We start from the raw sequence: 17,908 nt of genomic DNA, 5'->3' as shown, positions 1-17,908 counted from the left end.
AAGTTGTAGGTCAATATGTGTTGAAATGAAGTCAAGAAAAAATAACCCCCAAATAACACAAAATATAGGGATAATTATAATAATTATAATGATTTAGGGGATATAATTAGGGTATACTTTATATAAGTAAAAAAAAACTAATATGGTCCCTAATCATCAAAACAACCTAAAGAGACAAAGAAAATAGAGTTTGAAATCAGAGAAAAATCAGCCCCAAAAAATTAAGTCCGAAGTTTTGCAAGTTGTGACCGACTTATTTGTTGACCAATTTCATTCTATCTTCACATAGTTAGGGGAACATATGCACTCTCCAGGATGTAAAGGTTACAACAAAATCAGATAATAAACAAAGGAGAACAAAACTAAAATTAAAAAAAATCCCCTACAAAAATATTTATGGGACATTGATGAAAGTAACATATATTAACATTGGACAATGTATTTATATGATATATAACAAAATAGATCATAATAACATAGTTATTCATTATTATTTGTTATTATGTATTATTAACTATGATATAAAGGGACCAGCTGCATATCCACTTTGTGGACACTTCTTACTATTGTTCTTCTTTGAGTGTCAGACAGGTGCTTGCATCTCTTTATTACTGCATAATCTTTCAGTTCCAGTTATTAGGAGCTGTTCTCCTTATCAACAAAACGTTCTTATTTTTCAAAAATTCGTCTAAAGTCAATTTTTGAAAATATTTTGCTGAAAGTTTTATGACACTGAAGCCAAAAAGTTGGAGATTTGTTTAACATTTTTAAGTTATTTTCTGTGGGGAGCCCCTACGGCTCCCTGGAGCTTATCGGGCTAATGTATGTTATATTAGACCGGGACATTAGCTATGGAGTTCAGACCTACCAGGGACCAGCCCTAGAATCTAGCCCCTTCAGAGTGGTTTCAGGGAGCAATGGCCCTGAAAAACCCCCTTGTGGTTGGGGGATTTCCTTATCTGCCATCGACTGGGGTTAGGCACCCAGAAAGGTATGCATAACAAAACAAACCCCACATGGTAAGAAACTAAATCGGTAGGGAAATTAACACGGAAGAAGACTCGCTATCACTTCAAGTTTTGAAATGGTCAAAAGATTGGCAGATGATAGCACACTGAATTGTGTATACTCGTTTCAGTTTTCTCACCTTAATTCTCATGCTACGTCGTTCATTTTGGTATCATTGTGTTTGCAATAGAATTCCCTACAGGTGTATATGCGTATAATGTCCAAAAGCCCAGCGTGACTCCCCGCAGCAAAGCCTAAAGTTGGCGAAAGTTACGTGTGAGTGCACAAAATCAGTAAAATGTATATACTCGTTTCAGTTTTCTCACCTTAATTCTCGTGCTACGTCATTCATTTTGGTATCATTGTGTTGGCAATTAAATTCCCTGCAGGTGTATATCCATATAATGTTCAAAAGCCCGGCGTGACTCCCCGCAGCAAAGCACCCGTGAACGAGTACCAATTTGCACACTGCAGCCTAATGTGTACACTCGTTCAGTTTGATAACATAAATTTTCGTGTTATGTCTTTCATTTTGGCATCAAATTGCTCGCAAAATAAAGGTGCATACTTTTAATACTATTCCCATGATAATAGAGCAATAACTGGAATTTTAACAAATATTTTAATTTTGGACGCTCATCATCACAAAATTATTTATATCTTTCCAGTGTTCTGACATAAATTTTCATGTTTCATCTTTCATTTTGGTATCAAATTGTTCGCAATCTAAAGGCGCACATTTTAAAACTATTCCCATAATAATAGAGCAATAACTGGAATTTTAACAAATATTTTAATTTTGGACGCTCATCATCACAAAATTATTTATATCTTTCCAGTGTTCTGACATAAATTTTTGTGTTACATTTTTCATTTTGGTATCAAATTGTGCGCACTCTAAAGGCGCGCATTTTAAAACTATCCCGAAGTTGATCGGATAATAAATGAATTTTATACAACTATTTTTTTATTGAACGCCAGCACAGTCCGATGCTCGGACTCAAGAGAAAAAAATCGGATGCCATGAACGTTCGAAGAGTGCTATACAGTAGTGTTAAAAGCTTGTACAATGGGCATTTATAATAATGAGAAAAACATTATTTATCAGCTGTTTCATTGCTAACAGGTGAAATTGAAGTCTCAAAGAACCAGTTTGCAGTATCAAGTGGAGCTCAACAGATTGCTTCTGGTGTTGGAGCAACAAGTCAGGTAATACTAAAGTGTGTCTATTTGTATAGTATTGTATTTGTCTTGTGCATTGATCTACAATCTATATCAATAAAATGGAATGTCTGTCTGTCTAAGGTTGGAGCTAACCTTGCCCAACTTTCCGAGATGAATCATGTTGGGTAGGGAAGTATCGTAGGCCAGTCAATGTTGGCCTAAAATGTTCTGCATTTATAGACCCCATCCCCCTCTTCCATATTATTATCATGAAGTAAAGTCTGTAATATTTATTGAGTTTTGCTTGGAGTTGTTCAGCAGTTAGTGCTTTGTAATAATAAACTTTCTGAGAGGGAAAAGGGGTGATGATTAGGGGAAGGAAGTGGAGAGACAAGTGGTACCTGCTTGATGGAGTTCTGGGAGTTCTCATATTCCGCAAGCCCAGCCCAAGGCCAGGCTTGACTTGTGAGAGTTTGGTCCACTAGGTTGTTGCTTGGAGTGGCCCGCAGGCCCACATACCCACCACAGCCCGGTTGGTCCAGCACTCCTTGAAGAAAACAATCTAGTTTTCTCTTGAAGATGTCCACGGTTGTTCCGGTAATATTTCTGATGCTCGCTGGTAGGATGTTGAACAACCGTGGACCTCTGAAGTTTATATAGTGTTCTCTGATTGTGCCTATGGCACCTCTGCTCTTCACTGGTTCTATTCTGCATTTTCTTCCATATCGTTCACTCCAGTATGTTGTTATTTTACTGTGCAGATTTGGGACCTGTCCCTCCAGTATATTCCATGTGTATATGGTGGAAGAGACCTGGGCACAGCTGGGTACCCCTTCATGTATTGTTATAAATGGTTATGCATGTACAGTCTGTAATTACCTAAGTGTAGTTACAGGATGAGAGCTACACTCGTGGTGTCCTGTCTTCCCATCACTCTTTGTCATATAACGCTTTGAAATTACTGACGGTTTTGTCCTCCACCACCACCTCACCTAACTTGTTTCAACCGTCTACTACTCTGTTTACAAGAGTGAATTTTCTTATATTTCTCCGGCAGCTTTGTTTCGTTAGTTTAAATCAATGACGTCTTGTTCTTGAAGTTCCGGGTCTCAGGAATTCTTCCCTATCAATTTTATCGATTCCTGTTACTATTTTGTACGTAGTGATCATATTGCCTCTTTTTTTTCTTCTATCTTCTAGTTTTTGCATATTTAATGCCTCTAACCTCTCCTTGTAGCTCTTGCCCATCAGTTCTGGGAGCCACTTAGTAGCATGTCTTTGCACCTTTTCCAGTTTGTTGATGTGCTTCTTAAGATATGGGCACCACACAACCGCTGCATATTCCAGCTTTGGTCTTACAAAAGTCATGACCAATTTCTTTAGTATTTCGCCATCCATGTATTTAAAGGCAATTCTGAAATTAGAAAGTGCAGCATAGGCTCCTCGCACAATGTTCTTAATGTGGTCCTCAGGTGACAGTTTTCTACCTGGAACCACCCCTAGATCTCTCTCTGTCAGAATTCTTCAAAGATTTCTCACATAATTTATAGGTTGTGTGGGATCTGTGTTCTCCAGTTCCACATTCCATAACATGGCATTTATTCACATTAAATTCCATTTGACTGGAATTTAACATTTGACAAATGGAATTCCAAATTTCATGTGGGGGTGCACTCCAGGTGTTCTACCTACCCATTTAGTTTTAATTATTTTTTCCAATATTTTGACAATTACACTTGTTAATGAATGATACCGGTCTATAATTGAGGGGGTCTTCCCTGCTGCCACTTTCGTAGATTGGAACTATGTTAGCCTTTTTCCACACATTGGCTACAACTCATCTACACAGGGATGCCTGAAAAATCAATTGAAGTGAACTGCTGAGCTCAGATGCACATTCTCTCAGAACCCATGGTGAAACTCCATCTGGACCAACTGCTTTGTTCTTACTTAGCTCCTTGAGCAGTTTTTCCACTTCGTCTCTAGACACCTCTATGCTCTATGTTGTTCTCTGGAATTCTTATTGTGTCTGGTTCCCTGAAGATTTCATTTTGTACAAACACACTTTGGAACTTTTCGTTTAATGTTTCACACATTTCTTTTTTCCGTGAATCTATTTCCCATTTTCAACCTCGGAATATTTTCCTTTACCTACACTTTGTTGTTGTCCGCAATCCCTTTTTCAAAAAAATTTTCTGCCTCTCTCCTCACTGCCGTGTAGTTGTTTCTTGCATCTTTGTATTGCTGGTATCTTTGGGGGTTTGGCCTCTTCCTATATTGATTCCATTTTTGTATCTTTTGGTCTCTGGCCCTCTTGCAATTTCTGTTGAACCAATCCTGTTTCCTAGTTCTGCATCTCTGCTTTGGTATAAATTTTGTTGTGTCTTTATCATATATTTCACAAAACTTGACATACATTTCATTTACCTCATGTCCTAACAGCAAGTCTTTCCAGTCAAATTCCTTAAAGAAATGTCTGAGTTCCCCATAATGACCTCTCCTGAAATCGGGCTTTTCAACTGCTTCAACTTCATTTTCTTCCAGATCATAACGCATTGCATACTTTATTCCCAAAAAGACATGGCCACTTTTACCCAAGGAAGGGAGGTACTGAATGTCAAATGTCTCTTCCTCTTTCCTGGTAAATATCAAATCCAGCATGGAGGGAACGTCCCCTTCCCTCATCCTCATAGCTTGTTTAACATGTTAAACTATGAGGTGTGTGAATCTACAAGTCCAATGTCTGTGTAGTGATATGTACGATATAAATGAGTACCATAATAATTTTCCTCATAAAAGTATATAGTGTTCATACTTTGCACATAAATACAAAATAAAGTGTGCATTAATTCTCTTGCAAACATTTTATTATTATTTATTAATAATAATATTTTTTTGGGGGAGTCCCGTCAGCTCCCCGGAGCTATCCCAGGCTTTTATGCTACTGTCAGACTTTGGCATCAGTCATGTGTATGGAGTTCTTAGGCCTACCGGGGACCAGGGCCAGAACCGGGCCCCCCTCAGAGGCAAGGGGAGCAATGGCCTATAGAATCCCCTGTGTGGTTGGAAGCATTCTAAGTCTGCCATCGACTGGATCAGGCACCCAGAAAGGTAAGCGCCTCAAAACAAACCCCTATTTTGGTTTAAATTGCTACCAAAAGCTGAACTAGTGGATAGAACTCCCCAGCAGAAAACGAGCAAACTAGTATGACATCACATGTCGCCGCGCCGCTGTCTGCGCAGCTCTCCCCTCCCCGGGATGGGGAAGGGGGGAGCTCCAAACCCTTGACGCTGGCTACCCACACCTCGGTTCTTGAGGCTGATGCTATAGGCGAAGGTCGTGTGCTCTGGCTCCAGTGTCGCTACAGCACTGTGCTTCGTGTATAGTGTTTTTCTGGGGGTGCGAGTGCCAGGAGTTATCTTCAATATTCGAGTTGCATGTGCCTAGGGCTGCCTTCCCTAGGTGCCCTGTAAGTACTGCCCTTGGGGCTTGGGGCCACCTTCCACAGGCTCCTCGGGACCTGCCTTTGCTGGTCATGGTTGATACCTTGTTGATGTTGTTCTGGGAGTTCTTCTACTCCCAAGCCCGGCCCGAGGCCAGGTTCGACTTGTGAGAGTTTGGTCCACCAGGCTGTTGCTTGGAGCGGCCTGCAAGCCCACATACCCACCACAGCCTGGTTGGTCCGGAACGTCTTTTAGAAAACAGTCTAGTTTTCGCTTGAAGATGTCCACGGTTGTTCCGGCAATATTTCTTATATTCGCTGGGAGGACGTTGAACACCCGCGGATCTCTGATGTTTATACAGTGTTCTCTGATTGTGCCTATGGCACCTCTGCTCTTCACTGGTTCTATTCTGCATTTTCTTCCATATCATTCACTCCAGTACATTGTTATTTTACTGTGTAGATTAGGGACCTGGCCTTCCAGTATTTTCCATGTGTATATTATTTGGTATCTCTCATCTCCTTTCTAGTGAGTACATTTGGAGGACTTTGAGACGATCCCAATAATTTAGGTGCTTTATCGCGTCTATGCGTGCCGTATATGTTCTCTGTATTCTCTCTCTTTCAGCAATCTCTCCTGCTCTGAAGGGGGAAGTGAATACTGAACAGTATTCGAGACAGGACAACACAAGTGACTTGAAGAGTACAACCATCGTGATGGGATCCCTGGATTTGAAAGTTCTCATAATCTATCCTATCATTTTTCTGGCTGACGCAATGGTCAGCATTTTTCTGGTCCGTTCTATTGTTCGGCCGCCTGTTAGGCTCTTGGGTGTTCTGTTCTTCCTTGTTACCTGCGGGTAAGATTCAGTTTGCACTGGTAGGGGCACAGGGTGCTGCGCAGGTTTGTATTCCCGATATAGGGGCCGACTCGGTTCCTTGGGGTTCGCTGTCCTCTTGCAGGGTTTTGTTTTTCTTTTTGTTTTTGCCTTCTGGGGGGGGGGGGTTCTGCCCTATTATTCCATTGGTGTTTGCCATTCCACGGTTCTCCTCGGTGGCACCCCCTGCTAGGTCCCCATGAGTGTACACGTCCCTGGGGTTCAGCTATAGAGATTTGCTTGGTAGTTTTGGGTGCCGGTTAGCTGCACCCTGCCTGGGACTACCTGAACGAGAGTCCTCTTAAAGTAAACGCTCAGGACCCTGGGAATCCCCTAGGGGGCGCGTGGGTCCGATGGATGTGACCTCGGAGTCCCCGCTCGCTGTGTGCGAGTTTGAGGGTTGTTCGGTCCCCTTGTCTTGGGGTGACCCTCATTGTTTTTGCCTCCGCCGCACTGCCTGTTTGGTCGGTGATACTTTCGACCCTGAGTCCTGTGAGTGTTGCTGCTTGCTTGTGACTGAATTTACCCAATCCTCTGATTCTATTCGGGTACAGGCGGCGCGTGCGTTGCAAGCTAGGTTTCGTCTGTTGCAACGTGCTCGGTTGGTTGCTCACCCGGATGCCCCGGGGCTGCCCTGCTTTGCTTTTCGAGACCCAGACTTGGGGGTGGGGATCCCTTCGATCCTGATTCAGTCCGCACCTCCTCGTCCTTCCCCTCCTGTTCTTCGTTCTGGTCCCCCCCCCCCCCTGCTTCCGGCCCCGAAACGTCTGAGGGTTTCGAAGTCGGAGCAGGGGTTACTTGATCTCGAGACTCGGGCAGCTTCGGGGAATGCCCCTTCCGGGGGGGGGGGGGGGCGAGACATTCGAGTCTTGTCTCCCGGCCGAAGCTTCTGGGTCTGACCAGTGGGCCCCCTTTCTTCCGACTCCTACGGCTGCTTCGTCCTTGTCTTGTGGGGTTCGGTGCTTGAGGAGAGGACTCGGCCCCGGGTCCTGCTGGGAGGGGCTGATTTGGGGGCCTTGGGCCCCGTTGGACCCCGTTTGGGTTTTTCTTCCCTCTGAGTGGGGCTTGTTGTTACAAGGAGTGGGGTTTTCTTTTCCCCCCTCTGCATACGAGTTGGATTTGGTGTCAGCCCCTCCCTGGGTTTGGTTCCGTGTTCCCCGGGGTGTGTTGGTTCCATCTTTCCGGAGGTTTTCGGCTTATCGCATCCAACCTGGTGTGGTGCAAGCGGCCCTTGCAGCGTACGTTCTGCGTGACCCGGATTATGCCTCGGAAATGGATCCGTCCGAATTCAGGTTTGGGACTTCGTTCCCTTTCTGACTCAGTTACGAGGTTCCGGAGTCTTCCTGGCTAGCAGACTGCCCCTTGTTTGTTCTGGATTCCTGGCATTCCTTCTGTCGTTCCCGCATGCTGGAGTGGCAGGAAGCTTCCACGGTGATTCAGGTTTTCCTGGGAAGCGATCTTGAGTACCTGAATGAGTGTTTGTTTGGCCCTGCCCTTCCCCCAGGATGTTGGTATCGTTTAGCTCCATGTGCAGGTTCCCTCCCTTTCGGCGGCGCAAGTGGCGGAAGACTTGCGCGCTCGGGGCCTTTTGGTTGCGGCCTAGCGCTTCTTTTCCCTCCTTGAGCTGTCTTCCTACTGGATCACGGAGGATGTGGGGGCGCTTGGGGCTGTTCCTGGGTCTGGCGCCTTGGCCTGGCGCCTTGGCCTCGGCGGCTCGCTCGTCGGCTGCCTTGTCAAAGCTTTTCACCCCGATCTTGTGGGATGCAGTTGCTCTATTTTATGCTTCCTGACTCGCGTGTCGGCAGACTGTGCTTGCCTCCTCTGTGGAATCCGCTTTGGCCTTGGCTCTTAGGACGTCTTCCCCTTTTTGTCCTCTCTTGTTTGAGGCTTCCGCTGTTGCGCAGCATATTCAGGCTGCATCGACTTCTTGCCGTCCTATGTCGGACTTGCTGGTTCTCCGGGGGTCCCGTGGTGGACCTTCCCGGAAGGGTCGTGCCAAGGCTCGGGATTCCTCTCGTCGTGGTAGGCCACTGGTGTCAGGTTCGGGTTTGGCTCCTCCTTTGGACCCGCCTTCATCTGGTCGGCGCGGTATTTGTTTTGTGCAAGGTTTTGGGTCTTGTAAGGGACGCCAGCCCTTTCGCGATTCGCCCCATTGACGGGGTGATGGGGGAGGCAACAGCTTGCACTGTTCGCTCATACCTGGTCCCACGATTTGTGGGCGTTTCGGGTCGTTTCGCATGGCCTCCGGTAGCGTTGGGTGGCCCCTACCCCCGCGGGGGAGGAGGAGGAGGGGGTTCAGGGCTGGTGAGGCAGGCTTCTTCTCCTGCGCTGTCATGTCATCTTGGAGTGGGTTCGCTTGGGCGTGGTCGAACACCTTGGACGCGGGTCATGGTGACCCGTCTGCGTCTGTTAGGTGTTCGGGTGCTGGCCTACCTCGACGACTGGCTGGTTTGGGCTCCCAGCCAGTCCGCTTGTCTGCTGGCCAGGGGTCTGGTTCTTTCTCAGCTCTTCGGGTTCTTGGTGAACTGGAGGAAGTCCCATCTCGTTCCCTCCCAGGTTCGGACCTGGTTGGGCCTTGTGTGGGACTCTCGGACCACTTCCTTGTCTCTTCCTCCGGAATCTCTTCTGCGGCTGTGGTCCCACATGTGCCTGTTTCTGGGGGGCTCCTGGGTCACCCGGCGGTTGCTTGAGGGTATGTGTGGGAGTCTGAACTTTGCGATGCTGGTATACCTGCTGGGTCGGGTTTGGCTTCGTAAGCTGTTCTGGTTCCTTCGGGGACATCCCTTCCGCCTCTCTCGCGATCGCTGGGTTCGGACCCTGGGGGCTTTGCGTTGGTTGCTGCGTCGCCGGCTTCCTCATCGGGTTTTTCGGGGTTCAGTGCCTTGGCGCCTACCTGAGCCCTCGCTCGATGTGTTCACAGACGTGTCGTCTCTCGGCTGGGGCTTTGTGACCAGTTCTCACCAGGCCGGCCTGGGACGGTGGGGTCCGTCTTTCCGTCGAGCCCACAGCACTGTGCAGGAGTTCGCAGCGGTGTGGTTTCTCTTCTGAGGCTTCGAATTGCCTGCGGGTTGACGATCCGGCTCCATTCGGACTGCTCCCTGGTGGTTCATTGTCTGAACCAGGGGGGTTCAATGCGGTCCTTGGCTCTTTGGCGCTGGTCGCTTCGGGTGACTCGTCTGCTGAGTTCTCGGGGTTTGGTTCTCCTGGCAGTTCATGTCTGGGGGTGTACAACGTCTTGGCCAACGGCCTGTCTCGTTTCGTTCTCCTCTCCATGGAATGGACGGTCGACACCGACTCCTTACGTTGGCTTTGCCAGACGTTCGGACGCTGCCTCTTCTCATCGGCGTGGTCGCGGCGCCTTCCCCTGTATGTGGCGCCCTTTCCCAACTGAGAGGTCGACCCCGAAGGCGCCTTTCAGGAGGACTGGTCGAGGTGGGTGTTCCTGTACCCCTTTCCTCCAGTTCAGCTGTTGCTCCAGGTCCTGACTCGCTTGGAGACCTACCAGGGGAGAGTTGTCCTCCTGGCCCCTTGGTGGCCGGCCCAGCTGTGGTTTCAGGTGCTGCTTGCTCGGTGTCTGAACCTGGAGGTTTTTCCACGGCTCCGCCTCTTCCAGTAGATCGGACCGGTACGTCACGTGGATGATTCAATCTTCTCGAGTCTTCACGTAATGGTATTTTTGACTCGAGTTCATCATCATCTCTATGGTGATCAGGTGGCTTCCTTATTAGTGTCCCACCTTGGGCTTCATCTCGGTGGCAGTATGAAGTTTCCTGGCGGTCCTTCCGGTGTTTTGGTTGTTCCAGGACCGTCTCCTTATGCCTAACACTGTCGCCTCGTATTGTGTGGCGCTGGCGGAGCCGCTTCAGCTTGCTTTCGGTATTGATGTCACGTCTGAGCTGTTTTGCAAGGTGTCTTGGGCGTTGTTTCACCTCTGGCCTGCTCATGCTCCGCCTGAGCCATCCTGGTCATTGGACACAGTGCTCTCTCTTCTTTCTTCTCCTCATTTTGTTGTGGCCCCTTCGGTTCCGGATTGTTTTTTGAAGGCCCTTTTCCTGTTGGCATTGGCCTCTGGGGGTCGGGTAGGTGACCTTCATGCTCTCCTCCGGCGCAGAGGTTTCTGCTCCTTCGGTTGGAGTGATCGGTTTGTTCGTCTGCAGCCTTCTCCTTTTCTGGCGAAGAATGAGACTGCTGCTTTCCAGAGGGGTCCTTGGGTTGTTGATGCTTGGTTGGTTAGGCCGGGGGTGCATCATGTTTTGTGTCCGGTTGTGGCTCTCCGCCGTTATTTGCGTGCCACGACTTCTGTGTCCGTGGACGCACTTTGGGTTGATCTGGTTTCCCTTCTTCCCTATTCGAGAGTGCGGGTCTCCAAGGTCGTCTGCAGGGTTATTAACCCTTTAACTGCGCGGCCTATAAATATGACACCCCCCAGTGCGCAGGAAATAAATTCTCTTGAAAAAATTCTTTTGTTTTTTTAAAGTGTCAAAAACCCTTCCCCCAGTACGGGTATGTCAAAAAATTTTGAACTTGTACTTACTTTGGCTGCTATGGGGTCCGTAAGTTGGCGCGTGACGTCATCATTCCCCGTTCGCCCGTGCAGTAAGCTCCCGGGTCTGGTGGGGCGCCCGGGGTGGGGTGCGCGAGTTGCCGCGAATATATTTTTGTTCATTTTTTGCGCACAGTTCCAAATACATTTTATTTGTTTTTGCGTGCTAATCCTATGTATAATGAACACGTACACTATATTATGACAGCAAAACATCCGTACTGTCTGAGGACACTGTGTTACGTGCATGACACTTGTGTACACATATGTTGCACATATTTACCATGTATCATGCTAATTTATGTATATATACAATCTATTTACAGACTATACACTGTCACACACTATATACACTCACTATCAACACACGCAGAACACCTCGAGTGTAAGCTGTCACACCCAGCCAGTCTCCCTCACTCCAACATTGTATTCACCAACATTACTCCTCCAAATCATAATCATAGTTATTCACACCAATCTTTCATGTTCATTTATGTATATTTACAACATATGTACACACTATACACTGTCACACACTATATACATTCACCATCAACGCACTCGGAACACTGCGAGTGTGAGCAGCCACACCCAGCCAGCCCTCCCTCACTCCAACATCTTACTCGCCAACATTGCTCCTCCCACCATACTGTTATTGTATTTATTACACTATTTACACATGTTATATATACCTATCTACATGTTTTATTTACCAGAACTATGCAAGTAAGCCGGTATTGTGTCCAAACAGTACAGTGGCCACCATACACTGCATGACAAATCACACAGCAGACAGCAGACGACGCTACGATTACAACGTGACCTCCCTCACCAAAATATCTCCTCACAACATACTCCTGATACTGTTATTACACTATGCACACACACACTGTATATACCCATGTACATGTGTGTTCCCCATAGCGAACCACGAAGCTAGTATGGTGAGCAAAACAAGAGTTACTGCCACACAGTGAGGCTACCTCAATTCTCTCCCTCCCTCCTTCCCTCACCAAAATTCCTCCTTGCTACGCACAACGCTAATTATAACCACAATCCTGGTCACTAATACCTGTAAATGAATAATTGACCACAAGTTTATTTGGAAAAGGAACCTAAAAAGTCGTTTGAAGATTCCTAGATGGACGAAATAATGCTGTGGTGCTGTGGCTAGCGCTGTGAACATCGTGAACAGCATTGAATCACTGATATTTGAACATTGTACCCAGTCATTGTCACACTCGGGCTCTTCTATAATACTATCATGTCTAAATAAAACAATTATATATATATTTTGACAATATTAGGCGATGCTGTGGTCACACGCTGAACAGCAGTGCTGTGCGCTCATGCTGCGAGCGCCAGCCTTGGTTGCTCACTCACTACTGAGGCTCTGACACCCGGCAATGTAGACCATGATTTTTTTTAAAGATGGTGTCTGTTTACAAGACCCCTGAGGAAACTGATGTGAACCCCATGTAGCCGCGGGAGTTTTGAATGGAACGTGAAAAATAAAAACACCCGGAGGCTCGTTGCACACCCGAAGCCTGGGCCTGCAGGCGCGTTGCGCAGTTAAAGGGTTAAGGCTAGCCAGCCTGCGATCTATCCTCGTGCCCATGACGTCCGCTAGTTCGCGGCTCTTGCCGCTGTCTTTGGCAATGTGTCCTGGGCTGACATTCGGGCGCGGGGATTTTGGTGGTCAAACAGGGTCGTGGATGTTCATTACCTTGTAAACGTTCCTGGGACCAGTCAGGCCTGTGTCGCTTTTGGTCGGTGGATGCAGCCAGTTGTCTCGACTTTGGGTTGAGGAGTGAGTAGTAACCTCCTCCCAGGTAAGTCCCTATTCTTTTCCTCTGTGGGTAGTTAGCTCCGGGGAGCCGTAGGGGCTCTCCCCCAGAAAACCAGCGTTGAATGTAATGAAACACCATTTTCTGGGTGAGTCTCGGAGGCTCCCCGGAATCCCTCCCTCCCTTCCTCTAGTTGGCGTTTTTTTCGTGTGTTTTGACATCCAGCCTCGGAACTATGGTGTGGATCGCTAGCGCAGTGGGTCTGGGGCTACCCCTTCCCCCTCCCGGGGAGGGGGAGCTGCACAGACAACGGCGCGACGACGGATGACGTCATACTAGTTTGCTCGATTTTGTTTGGGGAGTTCTGTCCACTCGTTCAGCTTTTGGTTGCAATTTTTATCAGAGTAGGGGTTTGTTTTGGAACGCCTACCTTTCTGGGTGCCTAACCCGGTCGATGGCAGACATAGAATGCTTCCAATCACGTGGGAGTTTCTATAGGCCATTGCTTCCCATGCCTCTAGAGGGGGCTAGGTTCGTGGTTCCCGGTAGGCCCAAAAGAACTCCATACAGTGGTACCTCGGAATGCGATTGTCCCTGTATGCGAGGTTTTCGGAAGGCGAGGTGTATTTACTCCAAAAATTTGTCTCGGAAGGCGATGGTTACTTCGGGAGGCGAGTTTGGACGCGAGTTTGTTGATACGCGTACAGCCGACCTAGCGCGTGGTGGTTCGGCGATCGTCGCCCCTCCGCCCCTCAGTTTACCATTGTCTCGCGCTCAGTGACTACCCCCACATCAATTCTTGTCGCGGATTTTCAGTGTTTTGTTGGATTTTTGGTGATTTGTCTATACAATTTGTTATTATATATCTCACCATGAGTCCCAAGAAAGCCAGTGGTAAGGATAAAGGCCAGAAAGCTCATGTGAGGATGACAATAGAGGAGAAACAAGAGATCATTCGGAAGCATGAGAACGGTACACGTGTTGTTGAACTTTGTAGGCAGTACAACAAAGCCACATCAACAATATGCACTATACTTAAGAAGAAAAATAAGATTATGAGTGCTAATGTGGCAAAAGGAGTAAGAACATTAACGGCACAAAGACCACAAATACTTGAAGAAGTGGAAAAGTTGTTATTAATTTGGATACACGACATGGAGTTGAGGGGTGATAGTGTTTCGGAGGCCATTATTTGTGAGAAAGCCAGGGTGTTGCACGAAGACCTTCTAAAGAAGACCCCTGCAACGAGTGATGCAGATAAGAAAGAGTTTAAGGCAAGCAGGGGCTGGTTTGAAAAATTTAGAAAGAGAAGTGGTATCCATAGTGTTACAAGGCATGGGGTTATGTGATGTGATTATGGAAGGGGACTCCCCTTCCAAACAGTAACTCCTCTCCTCCTCCCCCCTCCTCACCATCTTCCATACGCCTACAGCACTCGACAGCAAGGTAAGTAATAACTGGAACATAGTTTTGTAGGTTTATTTAGATGAATTAGGTAAATTAGGTATAAAAATTTAGTTTGATGTGGGGTTTTTGGGGTAGTCAGGAACGGATTAATTCATTTCCCTTTATTTCTTATGGGGAAATTAACTTCGGAATGCGAGTTTTCGGAAGGCGAGGCGTCTCCAGGAACGGATTAAACTCGCATTCTGAGGTATGCCTGTACTAGTAAGCTCCGGGGAGCCCCCGGGACTCGCCCAGAAAATGGTGTTTCATTACATTCAACTCTGGTTTTGTCCTTTATTATTTGTGGCTTCTGCAGTCGAACAATATGTGTAAGCGGCTTCCTCCAGCTGCCGCCCTATGTCTGACTTGATGGTTCTCTGGGTGGTTTCTTCCGGGAGGGGGTCGTGCCATGGGCCCGCGGTTCCGCTCGTCGAGGTGGGTCACAGGTGCCAGTTTCGGAGCTGGTGCCTTCTTCAGTCCCGGCTGCACTTGGTTGGCGTGGTACTTGCTCTGTGCTTAGGTCGGGTTCTCGTATGGAGCATCGGCCCTTTCCGAAGCTAATTTCCCCATAAGAAATAAAGGGAAATGAATTAATCCGTTCCTGACTACCCCAAAAACCCCACATCAAACTAAATTTTTATACCTAATTCATCTAAATAAACCTACAAAACTATGTTCCAGTTATTACTTACCTTGCTGTTGAATGCTGTAGGCGTATGGAAGATGGTGAGGAGGGGGGAGGAGGAGAGGAGTTACTGTTTGGAAGGGGAGTCCCCTTCCATAATCACATCAGGCAGTGAGGACCTTTCTGGTGTGCTCTCCCTGGGACGTTTTATCTGAGTGCCACTAGGTCCTGGTTGAGGCTCCTCACTGCTCGATTTCCTCACCACAAATCTGTCCATGGAAGCTTGGTTTTCCCTTCTTCGCAAGCTCTCTCTGTAGTAAGGCATCACATTGTCATTGAAATGATTAAGACAACGGCCTACTACAGCTTTCTCTGCGTGAGTTTTTTTAAAAAATTGTTTGAATCTCTTCCCACATCTGACACACCTTCTTAATTACTGCAGAAGGGACATTCGCTGGTGCTGCTGCCACCTCCTCCTCCACTGCAGAATCATCCGCTGCTGCGTTGGCTTGCTGTTCCGGTTGAAGGGCTAGGAGTTCTTCGGTGGTCAGTTCCTCGTTGTGTTCTTCCACCAACCCCTCCACATCATTACCATCCAATTCCAAGCCCATTTGCTGGCCTAGACTAACAATTTCCTCAACAATAGGCGCATCATTTATAGGCTCAAACCCCTCAAAGTCTAGTTCTCTCAAACATTCAGGCCACAATTTTCTCCAGCCAGAGATCAGGGTTCTTTGAGTCACTTCTTGCCAGGCTTTGTCAACGAGTTTTAAAGCACTACAAATGTTAAAATGCTCTCTCCAGAACTCTTTGAGGGTGAGGTTTGTGGCTTCAGTCACTTCAAAACATTTCCGGAAAAGTGCCCTTTCATAAAGTTTCTTAAAATTCGCTATGATTTTCTGGTCCATAGGCTGAATTAGAGGAGTGGTGTTAGGAGGAAGGAATTTAACTGTGAGGAATTTATTGTATCTGGGCAACAAATCATCTTCCAAGCCTGGAGGATGAGCAGGAGCATTGTCGAGGAGAAGCACGGCTTTGAGTGGCAATTGTTTCTCCTGCAGATATTTTTCTATGGCAGGGCACAGCACTTCATTCACCCACTCCGAAAAAATAAGCCTAGTCACCCATGCTTTTTTATTAGACTTCCACATTACACACAAATGGGTTTTCTGCACTTTATACTGTTTGAAACCCCTTGGATTTTCAGAATGATACACTAGCAAGGGTTTAATTTTCAAATTGCCACTCGCATTTGAACACAGCACAAGCGTAAACCTATCTTTCATAGGCTTGTGTCCAGGCAAGGATTTTTCCTCCTTGGTAATGTATGTCCTCTTAGGCATTCTTTTCCAAAACAGTCCTGTTTCGTCACAATTAAACACTTGTTGCGGTAGGTATCCCTCAGCCTCTGCAAACTCTTTAAATTCGTCAATAAATCGTCCAGCGGCTGGTTTGTCTGAGCTGGCTGCCTCCCCATGCCTTGTATCACTATGGATACCACTTCTCTTTCTAAATTTTTCAAACCAGCCCCTGCTTGCCTTAAACTCTTTCGTATCTGCATCACTCGTTGCAGGGGTATTCTTTAGAAGGTCTTCGTGCAACACCCTGGCTTTCTCACAAATAATGGCCTCCGAAACACTATCACCCCTTAACTCCTTGTCGTGTATCCAAATTAATAACAACTTTTCCACTTCTTCAAGTATTTGTGGTCTTTGTTTCGTCGTTGTTCTTACTCCTTTTGCCACTTTAGCACCCATAATCTCATTTTTCTTCTTAAGTATAGTGCATATTGTTGATGTGGCTTTGTTGAACTGCCTACAAAGTTCAACAACACGTGTACCGTTCTCATGCTTCCGAATGATCTCTTGTTTCTCCTCTATTGTCATCCTCACATGAGCTTTCTGGCCTTTATCCTTACCACTGGCTTTCTTGGGACCCATGGTGAGATATATAATAACAAATTGTATAGACAAATCACCAAAAATCCAACAAAACACTGAAAATCCGCGAGAAGAATTGATGTGGGGGTAGTCACTGAGCGCGAGACAATGGTAAACTGAGGGGCAGCGGATTAAGCAAGGATTAAGGTAGTTATAATTCATGAATTTGCTTGTATGTTTTAATAAATATTTTTGGCATTCGTACTCAAATATGTGAAAGTTGTAGGGCAATAGGTGTTGAAATGAAGTCAAGGAAAAAATACCCCCCCCCCCCCCCAAAAAAAAAAATACAGTATAGGGATAATTATAATAATTTAGGGGATATATTTAGGGTATACTTTATATGAGCAAAAAAGCCCTAATCTGGTCCCTAATCATCAAAACAACCTAAAGAGACAAAGAAAATAGTTTGAAATATGTGAACAAATCTGCCCAAAAAAAATCAAAGTCCCAAGTTCTGTAAGTTGTGACTAATTTATTTGTTGACCAATTTCTTTCTTCACATAGTCAGGGACATGTATGCACTCTCCACGATGTAAACGTAACAACAAAATCGAATAATAAACAAAGGAGAGAGAGAGGAAAAAAAATTATTTCCCCTACAAAAAATATTTTTTGGACATTGGTGAAAGTAACATATATTAACATTGGACAATGTACTTATATGATATATAACAAAATAGAGCATAATAACATATTCTTTATTATTTGTGTTATGTATTACTCAGCAATGCACAATCGGAGAACACTGTATAAACATCAGAGGTCCACGGTTGCTCAACACCCTCCTAGCGAGTATAAGAAATATTGCCGGAACAACCGTGGACATCTTCAAGAGAAAACTAGATAGGTTTCTTCAAGGAGTGCCGGACTAACCGGGCTGTGGTGGGTATGTGGGCCTGCGGGCCGCTCCAAGCAACAACCTGGTGGACCAAACTCTCACAAGTCGAGCCTGGCCTCAGGCTGGGCTTGGGGAGTAGTAGAACTCTCAGAATCCCATCAAGCAGGTATCATTGCTATAAAGGCACCAACTGCATATCCACTTTGTGGACACTTCTTACTACTATTCTTCTT

General features: G+C 46.3%; 1 protein-coding gene across 7 annotated transcripts in view; it reads left to right on the top strand.

Annotated features, from left to right (window-relative positions):
- LOC123761783 (uncharacterized) overlaps window positions 1-17,908 on the top strand; it is a 235,395-nt gene that overhangs the window by 48,032 nt on the left and 169,455 nt on the right. For all 7 annotated transcript variants that reach the window (XM_069330505.1, XM_069330506.1, XM_069330504.1 and 4 more), the window contains exon 4: window positions 2,135-2,217. In XM_069330505.1, coding sequence (XP_069186606.1) covers window positions 2,135-2,217 — 83 coding nt within the window. The remainder of the gene's footprint in view (window positions 1-2,134; window positions 2,218-17,908) is intronic.

This window comes from Procambarus clarkii, chromosome 24 (genome assembly GCF_040958095.1).
Source record: "Procambarus clarkii isolate CNS0578487 chromosome 24, FALCON_Pclarkii_2.0, whole genome shotgun sequence".
Classification (NCBI taxonomy): Eukaryota; Metazoa; Arthropoda; class Malacostraca; order Decapoda; family Cambaridae; genus Procambarus; species Procambarus clarkii.
Note: the sequence above shows the minus strand (reverse complement) of the source record. Positions and strands in the feature narration are given on the sequence as shown.